A 14,824-nucleotide genomic window follows, 5' to 3' on the forward strand; every position below is an offset into this window, starting at 1 on the left:
ATAAAAATTTCTATAATTTTATAGATGATTAAAGAAGAAAATTTTTCTTCAGATTGCAGTTTATTTTTAATTAAATTCTTATAATTTATTTACCTAGTAATTAAAGTTCACTTGTTGATTTTATATTTTTTTAAAATTACTTCTTTCAGATAATAAAATTTTCATTTTTTAGTAAGATAACTCTTGGTTATCTGTTTAAGTTTCAGTTATGTGATGTATTTCTGGTACACTGAAAATATTTTAATTTGATATGTTGGTTTTTCTAATTGTCAAACCAGTGGTCTTGTTTTTCTTCATTAACATAATCTAATTTTTGACAATGAAGTAAAGAATTTGCAGAAGCATCTTTTTCGTGTGCTATTATGTGAATCATATAAATAAAACTTCACTTCCTTTACATACTTATACTTTTATCTTTCGTTTGGTCTTTCATTTCAAGCTTTGTGAATTTGCTTATTTTTTCCTTGTACAATCATCTACTTTATCATGTTCTTGTCTAAAGCTGTCTGGTTGTTCATCCTTTTAAAAATTAGCTTTTGCTATTGACCCAATCAAAAGCGTACGAAGCTGCCTCTGCACATTTCATATTTGCTGAATACCCAGCAAACATTTGGCCAGTACTGAGAAGTGTGGATGATTCACTTCTGCTTAATATTCGGTATTTGCCATTTCCCACTTTTTGTCGGTATATTGTGCTGAATCAAAAGGATTAATGGGCAATTATTCAGCAAATGTGTGAAGCTGGCTTGACATTTGCCGTATTTTTACAATCAAAAGCATTTCTGTTGTATTATTTTAAAAAAAAATATATAAATTTTATCCTGATGCATAACTAAAGTACAAAATTATAAAATAATAATATATAAACATATTAAAAAATCCTTAATTATTCAGAGCTGTTTTATGTAGCACGATGTGCAAAGTATTTGTGTGTGTTTTCTAGATGACAAGAGCATGTTGGTAAATTTTAAAAACTTACCGATACATTCTTGACAAAATATATATGATATATTCTTCATGGGAAAGTGCAGGGTGTTCCATTTGGTTTATTGTAAAATTAAAAATGTCTAGAAAATAAAGTAATGCAATTATACATCGCTAAGTGTCAGAAGGTTGTCAGTTTTGGACGGTGCGTGTTTGTTTTGGAACTCTGCCATGTTGTGGCGCATGTGCACGGGAATGCAAAATGGCGGTCGCACCACAGAGGGGCTAGTGCTTAGTATAGTATGCAAAATGAGTGTGCGCTACTATTGTTTAGAGGTAGTTCCAAAAAGTTTATAATTTCCATTTGTCTTGTGACATTGTGTAACATTACCAGAAGTTTCATAAATCGGTCTGACTTTTCCTCATGTCAGTAGAAGAGAGTGTTTGTTGGGCCACAATTCAGAGTCCAAAGAAGTTATTTGACATTGGAACATGACATTCTGTATTGCATGTGCCAGAAGACTGTGCTTGATTGAATATGTTTCCGTACCATGTGCAGTAATCTCAAGCATCACAGCAACATGATTATGCATCTGTCCTGTACAAACTGCACACCATCCACCATTACATTCTTGAGTGTTGAATTTTTTTTAAACAGAAACTGGCAACCTTCTAACATGTCGACACAACACTCAATAACCTCAAATTTCATTATTTTCTACGCATTTAATTTTACGACATCTCAAATGGATCACTCTATATATTATTCACAGAATATATTTGTCATCAGATGCAATGGAATGCCAAATTTGTTAATGATAGTCAGTAAAGCTTGATTTCTTTTTTTCAATATGGTTTATTGAATTGGTAGAAATCAGCTCTAATTAAATTCATAATAGAAGACTTTAGAAAAAATAAATAAATATTCAGGAAATCGAATTAAAATTTACTGCCAAATAAAAAATATGAAAACGAGGCTTTTACATTTGCCCTTTACGTAGGTATGGATAACAAAATTACACGATGGAGTTGACCTTTATTTTGAGGTCCTTCTCCACCTATAAGCTAATGCTATATGCTAAATCTTCTGTATTCTAAAATTTAAAAAAAAAAAAAAAAATTACAATTATTAAAAATAAACCCAAACAATAAATTTAGAGGGACTTTTTAAGTAATTTTGTCATAATGAGTTGGGGAAGAGCCTCAAAATAAAGGTCGAGTCTGCCATGTGATATTCCTGTGGTGTGAGATGGATGGATGTGAAGAGAGCTTCTTCCCATAGACTATAACAGAAATTCACGTATGGAAGAATACACGAATTTCTGTTCTAGTCTATTTCATCTTATTTAAGTGATTTTCTATTAGTCTTTATAATGTGCTTTAATATTTATACTTTATTTCACACTTTCTTTTATTTTAGTAAAAAATTACTTATTATTATACAATTAATGTTACGTTAAAAATTCTGTTTAAACCTTATAGTTCCATTATTTATAATACGACAAGAACTTTTTAAAAATTGTAATATCTTTTTTTTTTTTTTAATAATGATTTTAGGTGTGAATCTGTTGATTGGAACAGAAAATGGCTTGATGTTGCTAGATCGAAGCGGACAAGGGAAAGTTTATCAGCTAATATCACGAAGGAGGTTTCAACAAATGGAAGTGCTGGAAGGACAGAATATTTTAATTACCATATCTGGTAAAAAATCTCGAGTGCGTGTCTATTATTTGTCTTGGTTGAAAGGCAAGATTCTTCGAACAGACGGAGTAAGTTTATTTTTTTTTATATAATGTAAAAGCAAAAGGAATAAATCTCAGTTTATGTATTAAATGTGACAAATTACTCACCGAAATAAAAGTTTAATTTTTCTTTGTTAAATGGAAACAATCTTTAAGAAAAGTACTTTTTAAAGGATAAAGAATTTTAAACTGAAGCTTTCTTTTTATAAAATACTATTAGAAAGAAATGTTTACCATTTAGATTTAATATAATTTCCATTTTGAGCTTATTTAATAAAAAATATTTTTATAAAATGGAATTGAAATTCTTTAAAATGAAACTAAAAATATTTAAAATATAAAATTACTATATAATAAATGTTTCTTTTACTATATGTTAAGTTATATTATTTTCGTAATATGTTAATCTTACATTGTTACAGCAAGTGGAAAGAAAGAATGGTTGGATCAATGTAGGAGACTTACAAGGAGCTGTGCATTTTAAAATAGGTAAATAAAATATCTTTTAAACAAACTAATCTTCAGATTTTTTTATTAATTTTTTTTTTTTTTTTTTTTTGTATTGACTCATGTATGTATTTACACTCGTTGACTAAAAAGTTACATATGCAGGTAGAATTGTTTAATCGGCCTTCTCAGACACACAAGTAAATGATTACGGTTGTGTCTGATTACATGCTGGATAATGCCACTAGAGTGCCTTAAAATTGCTACCCTGCTATCCTTTAGGAAACTCATAAAGGCTTGCTGTTTTCAGAATTCATAGTGTATCTGCTGTTTGTAGCTCTTTGAATGTTGAACATGCCTGTACAGTGCAGTCAGGACATTATGCACAGCTGGCAGAGCTTGGCGGATTGCATCATCGGGCCTGAGGGAAGCAGGACAGTTGTTTTGCCAAACTGCTTGCCATCTGCGTCATTCTGACCTGACTGTGAGGTGGTGTTGGAGATAGTGAATATGTCAAGGCACATACACATGGCAGGCAGGCTCTAGATGCTCTAGACTAGCCACCGGGAGAGATGATCTGTGATTGTGAAATAAATGTAAACAGTTGAAAGGCATCTTTGTCTACTATTCAAAGTAGATGGAAGCCTTGTTACAGAATTCTGTCCTTTACTGTTGACAGACAATTAACAGAGGCAAATTTGCATGCATGACAATTTCTGTGTCTCCTATTGTTAGCAGCCCAGAATTGCCAGCTTTGTTTGCAGTAGTATCATGACAAAGAAGCAAAAACTGCTAAAAATTGGCAGCGTATTATTTCTGGCAATGAGTCCTGGTCAGTTTGGGAATGGATGACCACCATGTTAATGCTTTGAGGATTAATAGTGAGCTCTTCAATTCTGCCCCTTTACTTTTCCCGTACTGGCATGCTAATCTGGGAATCCATCTCGTACAACAACCCTAATAGTGGTGTGAAGGACATTGATGGCACAGCAGAATATAGGGAAATCCTGAACCTTTGTTACTTTCCATGACAGGGTTGCAAATAGCCATTTTCCTGCAAGATGATACAGGGCCCCACACATCTAGGTTTTGTGCAAACATCTCTCACATTGTCACACTTACTTGGCCTGGCCAGTCTCCAAATTTGTCACTTATCAAGCATTCGTTGAACTAGATGGGGCATCAACTTTGGGCATTACAAGTTTGAGATATATAAAATAGCAATTACAACATTTGTGGGTAAATCTGTCAAATAGTAGCATAAAGTGCCTTCATACTTGACCATATTGCTGCACATATACAGGCAAGAGGCAATCCTACTAGATACAAAAGGATTTTTTAAATTATATTGTTGCTTCACAGGAATTGCGCCTTTACTCTGTGACATTGTAATCACTTATTCTCATTGTTATTACACTGATAAAGCTATATTTTATTCCAACATTTTCTTCTCTGTGCATAACTTTTTTGTCACTGGGGGATATTTAATGTGAATATTTGAAAATGAAATGAAACAATTAAGTGTTTTTATAAAGTTTGATTTAAAATTTAAATACAATAAATTTCAATTGAAGTAATCAGTTCTAAAATTCCTTACATACATAGTATTGATAGTATCTTTGATTGCAGATGTTCATAAATTGTTCTCAGTTTTTATATTTTCAATAAAAATAGTAATCATTGAAATAGCAATTCCCTCATTTTTCTATTTCACTATAAATCTTTTAAAAAACTTAGGTCATTCTAGACATACAAAATTGACAGAATTTGTGCAGGATAGAATAATACCTCATACAATCTTGTGTTTTGTTCAGTTGATTTAAGAATATATCTCGAGTGATAAGATACCTTTTTGTACATCATGGACTGATTGTTTATTTAATTTGAATTTTTGTAATTTTTATCTCAAATTTTTCTTCAGAAAATATCTAATATGGTAGATTTGTTTGAATTTCTTACTTTCAAGTATTTCAAATGCAAATGTATTAGCATCTCGTGGAATATAATTTATAGTAAAGTGTTTTTTTCTGCAGTTATTCAATGATGGTTACATTTACGTTGTGTTGTATTCTTTTGAATTTATTTTCATTTTAAAATACATAATTACCAGTTTTTGTAATTTGTTTAGAGATTTAAAATTGTTTTTTCTTGTATAGTTTGCTTCTCTTGTAATGATTTTTATAAAATTATCAATTCGAATAATATATAAGATTTCTCATTTTTCCTTTTAGATTTAATGTCACATATAGAAATCGTAGGCTTGAGATATATTGCATTTTAGATGCAATCTTGACAGTCAACTCTATTTTTTTCATATTTTAAGAGATAATTTCTTTTAATTGACTGTATTCATTGATATATGGTTGATATAATTGATATTTTAAGTGATGATTGAGCAAGTAATAACTCGTAATATATTTGGAATGGCCAGAGTATTTTCTGAAATCTAAATTAGCATAAAATTGCGTCCTTAGAATGTGCAAAATTGAAAAACACACGTAAACTGTGACTATCTATTTTATTGAATTTGAAAGATTATCATAGTTTTTAGATAGAATTTTGTCATAACTGACAAAGAAAATAATCTGCTATGAGAAATTATTTATAAATATAATACTTTGTATGTTAAAATGATGATAAATTCTGATACATAAGTAAGAACTGTATAAGACAAGATTAATAATAATTTGGTAACAAGAACTTGTTCATATTTATTTATATCAGAAACAAAATAGGAATAAGACATTTGAGATTATTTTGTACTTTATAATTAATACAGAAAATAAAATAAAAATAATTATACTCTTACAAGTAAGTAGCAGCATACGGTGTCTCATTTTTTGCCAACTTAATGCATACCAATCTTAATTTAATTATTTAAGTAGACATATTAACACTTATTTACATATTACATCCTAATATACGCTTGCAATGTTTTGACGTAATAAGTTATGTAAATAACAAGTTTGTAGAATGTAAATTTTCTTTTGTTTGTATTCTGATTCCTTTTTTTTTTCCTTGAAAAACTTAGAAGCTTGATTATAATGAACAAAATGAAAATTGTGTGATTTTTATGAGTTTTGTTGACATCCTTTTGGATGTAATTGGTTGTTGTGAAAATATTGCCTGATATATTGATTTAATTTAGCCTTACTAGCATTGACTACTACTAACAAAATAGGTTGTGGCTATTTATGCATACCACAATTTATTATTTTTAAAGATATATGTAAGTAATTTTATTTGCTATAGTTTATGTAAAATGCAATAAATAATTATATATATATATATATATATATATATGCCAGAGCTGGCCAACTTTGTCGAGACAGGAGCTGTATATTGTCTATTACATGTACCGTACAAGATCCACAATCTCTATTGAAACTGTATTTTATACAATGAATATGTATTTCTGTTACAATATGTATACAGGAGTTGCCTTAAGGGTGTATAAGTGCTGCAGTTTGGCCACTGACATATATTTTTTGATAAATATTGTTTTTGTGTATAAATAATCTCTATTACTGCATACAGCATTTATTATGATAGCTTTATTGGAAAGATTTCAATAAAGATCATTTAAATGAATCTCTTAAATTTATAAAATTCCTTTGGGTAAATTCTTGTAATTTCTCAGATGTTTAATGCTTAAATAACAATATACTTACTTTACATTTCCAATGTTAAGCGTAACAGTGTGTAGTATACAAACATTTTTAAAATCCCATTACTAATGCGAGAATAAATTCAATTAATTTCAAGAGCATAGGACATTTTAAAGCATATAATTTATTAGCTCGTGTTTACATTTTTAAATTTTATGAATAATAACAAAATTCTTAATAATACATTATCTGGACTCCTTACTTCTAAAAATAATATTAGAAATAATATATCTTATTATAAATTGCAAAGTTTTTGGAATAATTTATATGTAATAAAATATGAATTATTATTTTTATTTCATTTAAATGTTTTTATAGCAAAATTAATATATAAGGGTGGATCAATAAATAATCAGCCGGAGGTGACTGGCCATTTATTTATAGATCCAGCCTTACAAAAAAAAAATGAAAAATGCAACCTTTTGTTTTCATTTTTCTTAGTATTTTTATGATATTTAAAATTAATTTTCTGTTGTCATTGGATAATAATTATTTTCAAGACATATTTATGTACAGAGGAACTATGTTGTTTCAACAATATGTTCTTTTTTTCTGTACAATTCAAGTGGTTTGGTCAATTCCACAACATGGCTTTAAGGATTGGGAAAACACTTTTCGTATTTGGAGTGGAAATGGTAATATATTTCTTCGGTGTTTCTTTTTATTTAAAGATTTCTCGTTTACCGTTACATAATTTACTTTCCATCCATTTCGTGGCATGACGTTAACTTTTTACATTCGTTGCATGACTGTTGCTTGTTTAAAATTGTCTTATTTTTATTATTATGATATTTATTATGAAATCTTTATAAATAATTATTACAGAAAATTTGACACTGAAAGTTTATTTATAAAACTTTGACATTAAAGTTCTTATTTGGAATAAATGCAATTGTAAAGCATTTTATGGTGAGAATAATTTACTCATTACATGTCCTGTTTCTGGCTCTACCAGATTGTTACTGTTACTCACTAATTCGTTCACACTTACAATGAAAATGCCTGCTTTTTCTATAGCAGTAGAAATTTTTCTAAATATTCTATATACGTTTTATAAAGAAATGATTTAAATAGGAATGTTAATTCCAGAATAAGAGTAGCAAAGTTACAATTACTGCCATTCAAAATCAAAAAATGTACTTTGAGAATGCTCTGTTAGTCCGAAGATTATCTCGTCATTACTTTGCGTAAATTAAGGTCTTCCAAAACATTAGACATTAGACAAAAATTAGTAACTTTCTGAAATATCTCTCAGCTTGAAATAGTGTATATTTGTAAAAATTAATGTAAGAAAATTATCAACAAACAGGATTATAAGCATGTATCAGAAATATATCTAATTTTCTTATAAATAGATAACACTTTGGTTTTAAAAGTGTTGTGGAATGTATGCTACAGAAGTTAAGATTTCTAGAAATTTAGTTTTTGCATTTCTATTTATCCATGGTTAAAATTTCTAAATTAAAGGGAGGAGGTCCCTATGAGAGATAAACTACAGTTTTCTGTAGGTGGCATACCATTCTAAAATAAATCAATCAATCTTTAGTAGACCTACCCATAGGCAAATAGGAAATACCATTCTAGCCAAATGTGAATGGGAGTAATTAAAGGGTTGACAAGGGAAAAGTACCGTGTCCGTAACCTAAGCAATACCTTGGACAAAAAGGAAGTTGATAGAATTCGCCAAGATATAAAAGAAATTTTTGAGTAAACTTTGAATGCGAGTACATTGACCAATTACGGTTGATATATTAAACAGAAAAAAAGGAGAAATATACAAAATAAATCTACAAAGGAGGTTTCCAAAGCTAAGAAGACTTATAACAGAGTATTCTTCCAACAAAGATGCCAGCAAGATTACTTATTTTAATGTTATCCTACATTTTTAATGCCTTTTTCTTTATTTCTTAAATCCTGATATCTGGAAAATAAATACATGCTAGTTTACTGTGTGTATATATTTTCCAGACAAGTGAAACTCAATGACAATGACTTTCTGACAAATGAATGATAATTTGAAATCTGTAGAAGAAAATTATGAAAATTTATAATACTGATTTTCAAATTCTCATCATACACTGCATTATATAATAATGTATATTCATACTCTGTTCCAAGGTCTTCCTTTGCCTGCAAAGGTGTGGGATGATAGTCTTACACTATCTTTCATCATTTGTTACTTGTATTTTTTAATTATTTCAATAATTTAGATTAACATACAACTAAATGGTTGTATATTTGAGAGATCCAATCTGAAATTCTTTGAAAATGCCAAGAATAATAAAGCTGAATTCCATTCTGAAACATTTCTTTATCAAATTAAACTGTGTGGTATTAGTTCTGTCATAAAACAGATTTGTATGAAGGCCTGGAAAGAAATTATTAACAAATTAAAATATTTAAAAAAAATCAGTTTTAAATTTCCCTTTCAAGAATAACATTTGCTTTCAAAATAAGAGTTAATACTGTCTATTTTTAGACATTGTGTAATGAATGAATAGGGTGATTCAATTGATAATAGAAAAAAGCCATTGTCCTGCTTTTATTATCCTGTCTTTAATTACAGACACTTACAGTGCCCTTGTGTAACACTATTGAGACAAGGATTGATTTTATATTCGGATGAAATCAGATTTCATAAGCAAATCCACTATCTAAAATAATAATACTAGTTTTTACAATCTCAGTTGAACCAAATATTTTTATGTAGGGAAAAAAACTGAAAATTTCGGCAAGATTGGTGACAATAATCATATTTTTAAATTTAATTTAAACAAAATTGAGTGAAAAAAAATTACCGAATATAAAGAATTGTAGAATTAATGGGATAAGACAATGCAGCATGAGGGCAGTCTTCTGTGAGGGGTACCTCCTGGGGACTTTGTGTGGAAACTGGCCCCTATTTAGGTGTTAGGCGTGCGAAGAAAACCCAGAAAATGCCACTTATCCCAGTATTCTATTGCAAGTCCGTCCCTTTGACGGAATAGTGGGAGTTGGTCATCCACAACTCCCGATGTTTGGTGATTTTATCTGCTCAGCCATCAGTAAACAAAGGAATGTTAAATATGGATAAATTAATAATTAAATAGTTTAACATTCTGATAAGTTGGTAATTAATGCCATTTGCCTTGTAATCAATATTCTTAGTACTTTATTAATTAATTTATATTCTTGGAAGATTCGAACACTAAGAACTAGAAATATAAAAAGATGCATTAATCACAGTGTCAAATTTTACTGTATTTTATATATAATTTTTAATATTAGTATCAGCTCTTAATCTTTTATTAATTAATTATATATATTTTTAACTATCAAAACTATTACTCTTCTTATATTTGTTTATTTTTTTTCCTTCTGTGGATTCTGCTTCTCTTCATCAGCACACCAGACAACAGGTGAGAATTCTTCCTATTGGTTATACTATTTAAGTTACAATATTTAAAAAACATGAAGTATCTTGCATCCATTGGTTCTGTTATATACTATGAAACATGCAGCAACTTCAAAATTTCAAATGGAATCATTTCAATTTTTTTACATTTTCAAAGAGAAACCAAAAGATATTAAAAATTGGGCTGGATTCATTTGAACTTTTGAAGTTGCCCCTCGTTCCAGAAGGGGAACAGAAGGCCTCGGAAACTTTAACCTTTCATTATCAATTTTTTTATTATGAATCTATTTTCTGAATTACCGACTTGAAACCACTTACAGGAAACACAGTATGCACACAGAAGTACACTTATACAGAGTGATTCAGAATGTATTAACAGAACTTAGTAAGTTGCTACTACGGCATATTTTGAGGAAAAAATCCCATATGAACACTGGTCTCGTTGTCAGTAGTTAAAGAACTAAAGCTTTGCAATGAAGAAATTACCTATACATGTTTAGGGAAGCAGTAAACAAAATGAACGACAAGTAGAATGCAGCTTGGTTTTGAAAACAAGTTTATTAAACACAGCAACAGTGTAAACTGATGGTACAGAAAGAATTTGAAATGTACTTCCCCGTCTGGATTCACTTTGCAGTATGCGCACGTATTGCTTGCATAGAAGGAAAGAAGAGAGCATGTCAGCCAATACTCAACATGTACAGTATGTGTACATATAAAATGTAATAAGAAAACCACTAACAAACAAAGCGGGGGTTTTCAACATTATGTAATTAATAATTAGATACTACGTGTCTGTTCTGAATGTTAGTGTTACATAGTTTTTACATTTAAACTGAAATAATGTTGAATGTAAGGCCTGTGTTTATATGGGATTTTTTCCTTCAGATGTATGATAGCTCATGTTTCCTAAGTACTGTTCATAATTCTGAATCACTATTAAAACTAAGTGTCATATATCTTTGTGCCTATCCTCGGCACGCTTTTGGACTCAACATCGAATCCGGACGGGTCAAAAACCCCAGATATTCTTTGGGATGTTGGCTGTCCCGTAGTGGGTTGACCCAACCCTTAAGGGATTCGATAAGAAGGTCCTCTAATATCCACAGGATGATTGAAACAAAAAAAAAACATGGAAAACACTAACAAAATTAACTTGAATAGCATTTTACAGTCTGTTAAACTGTTCTTTTTCTTTGTGACTGTTAAAAGTAAATTAAAAATTTATGTTTAAAGTGAATTTGCTTATTGTTCTTGAATTTGTAAACGCGAAGAGAAGTAAATTCTCGAGCCATAAGCAGCGACAGTTTGCTACAAATTACATTCTCTGCAGAGAAGCTTAGGATAGAAGCAAAGCAGCGCCAACAACCACGATATAAAATGTACAGTAGGGCACTAAAGCCAAAGATTAAGTTTTTCCAGAAAAAAATATTCATGCAAAATCAGTAATTAATCGTATATAATTATCGACTTAATGTAATTAATGACGGGAATGAAGACACAACGCCGATCAAGCTGTAAAATTTACCGCCTTGAATCCTTGCAGGTTTTTATTTTTGTCAATTATTCAAAATACGTCCCAGGCATTCCGTCTGACTTAGCTTAATTTGTATGGTTGTATTAGTCCTAAATTCTTGTTCTTGTTTAGATTTCCCATTGATAATATAGCTGCTAACGTCTTTGCATCTCGCTGGTAGTCGTGGTCTTTGCCTCTGAACTTTCCAATTATTAACGTGCTTTGTCAACTCTGGGTTATTAAATTGATATTGTTTATAATATGGTCGATTTTTATCGTTAGAGAAGTGACGGGAATCCATTGTGACGTAATTTTGTGCGTTACTATCCATTTCCAGCACAGTGTAATTTTTTGTCTTCCTCGTATTTTCTTGCCTGGCCGACGTGCACTCTCGGTAATCCGAACGATACCGTGCCGTAATTGGTTTCAATTATCGAGAGTGTACCATAATTATTCTTTGAAAATCATATTATATTTGAGCTTCGTATATTTTCGGTTAGAAAACGTCCATTAATTGCGTTTACGGTTTAACGGGGGATGGTGTACACAAAAAGTACGTCGTCGCACACGATAGGGAAGGGAGGGGTCGAGGTATGGCCACGTGGACTTTCCGGTGGTGTTAGTGGCGCATGAATTTGGAGGTAGGAGGTAAACCACTACCTCTAATTACGTGTACAATAATAAGAGGAGGGAAAGGAAGATGTTTACTCTCCTCCTCTTCCTCCCGCTGCGTACAATGGAAGCCGTCATTGTACGCAACTCAAAAACCGTACACCTAATTAATGGACGGCCCCTTATTGCATTCTGAATCTTTCAATAATTTCGTAATCGAGTTACGCAGCATTAAAAAAACAATAAATTCTGTCTTTTATCATTGTTACCTTTTCAAAATTTACTAACGACTGCAATGCTTTATTTATTTATTTGCCGTTAATAATTGTATTAATACAGGTGTACATCGCTTAACGACGAATTACTTAAACAAGGTTCCGTAAGATTATAATGGAGTCAAAAAATTCCTAGCCACATTCTATCTTTTCTGTTTATACACAAATACTTACTATTATGTTACGTATAGCCTATACCGTGTAGTGTAATACTCGCACTCTGTGACGGTTGCATAATGACGTATTTCTCGGAATGTATACCTGTGCATACTTGTAAAATTTGTGTGTGTATATATAAGTTTTCTAACGTTATCGTATAGGTGTATTTATAAATTTAACAAGACCCACTCGATTGAGATTGCCAAAATTATTCGTTAAAAACATTTTAGGTGTCGGTTCCGGCCGTCTTCCGCGTGTATTCCTCGTTTCGCAGAAATGAGCGAGCGACCTTTCTCCGGATATCACGAAAACACCCCTGTTGTTGCCGAGTTTCTGTGGCAAGCAAGCCATACATACGACGACGTCTGCATTAATGATTTAGGGCCGATTGCAGGGGCGACTGTTCTTGTTTGCCACAGTTTATAGTCTGTCTACGGAAAGAATCGACTCGAGATCGACGTCACGCGTGACGTCGCTTCGGTTAAACCAATCGGCGTGTTCTTAAGCTTTGTGTTAGTTTTTCTTAAAGGTTAACTTTGTTGCGTGACAACGAGTGAAATTGTCCAGCGACCGGAAGCGGAGAATGGCCTCTCGTGTAGTTTTTGTAGAAATTGGTAAATGTGAAGTGTAAATCGTATTTTCGGGGACTCACGCTCACTGGTTTACGAATCCGGTATACCAAATAACGCGTGATTTTCGTTCCTAATTTCCACGAGTCAGACGTTATCTCCAGCCATCTACGAATAATTTATTCTATGTTGTTTGATTTACACGAAAAATAAGAATCCCAATTAATTTCTCTCGGAATTTACGAATTCCGCTTGCTCGCCAACCATTCTGCAAATGCCGCGTACGATTTACAAATAATTCTTGCACGTGGTAATTTCGCTTACGAATGAAACTAAATACCGCAATTTTTAACGAAATATTTCAGTGAAATACGAGAAGATAAAATTTTTGGTGATAGCACTGAAGGAAAGGATAGAAATCTACGCCTGGGCTCCCAAACCATATCACAAATTCATGGCCTTCAAGTCGTTCCCGGATCTCTTACACAAACCCCTTCTGGTCGACATGACGATCGAAGAAGGAGTTCGACTGAAAGTAGTTTATGGCTCTCAGACGGGATTCCACGCCGTAGATTTGGATTCCAGCACTCTCTACGACGTATATCTTCCGGTTCATGTGAGTAATTGTAATAATTATCCCGAAAATTCTTACACAATTGAAAGTGTTACTCGTGATGAGCTCTTCGTAGAATGCCGCTTTTCTAAAAGTGAATGGGCCAACGGGTGGTGAGAGCGCCTTCCGACGAAATAAGGAAAGTTGCCAACCTTCTGTCGTGTAAATCCCCTAAACAGACCCGAGATTCCCCCTGAATAGTTTTGCTCCGGGTGCAGTGACTATCGAAAAAATATTGGTCTCTCGACGATTCGGACAAACAGATTTTCACTTCAGGGCCTCTAAATTTAGGGGGAAAATTTAAATTGGCATCACTGACTGTAAATGTCGAGTACCTCAACCTTTTGCCTTTAATTACAGTTACCAAATTGCTATGAGCAAATTATTCCTGTGATTAAGATGAATATATTGCGTTTAATAAATTGTTAATTGCAATATTTAAAATGTAAATTCCGATTTTCTGGTGGCGAAATTCTGCAGTTTGGAGTGTTCTTTACTTAGAATCATTATATGCATACACGACCAGGGTGTAGTGTTTGGTCAAGTGCTCACGAGGCCAATGGGCATCGAACACTATACACGTGGCGAATAGACTCCTCGATGTCCCTGCAATCCGTCAATAAATGCTAGTGGGCACTTTGCAAGGCGCTAAACTTCCATCGCCCGGCGTTTATCGGGGGAATATTAATTTGTAAAATATTTTCTTTATGGCTCAATAAAATCTCAAGTACTTTTCTATTATCTCCGGTAGAATCAAGGACCCATTACACCCTACGCCATCGTCACTTTGCCAAATTCGAATGGACTGCAGTTGTTACTTTGCTACGATAGTGAGTAGAATTTACGCTCGTTGCAATTTTTAATTATCCAAATATAATATCTGAAAACATTCATTTGTTTTTGTA

The 14,824-nt window shown here is 31.8% G+C and overlaps 1 protein-coding gene across 5 annotated transcripts in view; it reads left to right on the forward strand.

Annotated features, from left to right (window-relative positions):
• LOC136971022 (serine/threonine-protein kinase mig-15-like) overlaps positions 1-14,824 on the forward strand; it is a 79,701-nt gene that overhangs the window by 61,840 nt on the left and 3,037 nt on the right. For 2 of the 5 annotated variants that reach the window (XM_067265507.1, XM_067265506.1), the window contains exons 21-26: positions 2,482-2,693; positions 3,089-3,155; positions 7,348-7,416; positions 10,165-10,179; positions 13,672-13,922; positions 14,671-14,749. In XM_067265507.1, coding sequence (XP_067121608.1) covers positions 2,482-2,693; positions 3,089-3,155; positions 7,348-7,416; positions 10,165-10,179; positions 13,672-13,922; positions 14,671-14,749 — 693 coding nt within the window. The remainder of the gene's footprint in view (positions 1-2,481; positions 2,694-3,088; positions 3,156-7,347; positions 7,417-10,164; positions 10,180-13,671; positions 13,923-14,670; positions 14,750-14,824) is intronic. The other 3 variants (XM_067265511.1, XM_067265510.1, XM_067265509.1) reach the window with 2 other exon arrangements.

This window comes from Centruroides vittatus, unplaced genomic scaffold, assembly GCF_030686945.1.
Source record: "Centruroides vittatus isolate TY-2023 unplaced genomic scaffold, ASM3068694v2 contig_2273, whole genome shotgun sequence".
NCBI lineage: Eukaryota > Metazoa > Arthropoda > Arachnida > Scorpiones > Buthidae > Centruroides > Centruroides vittatus.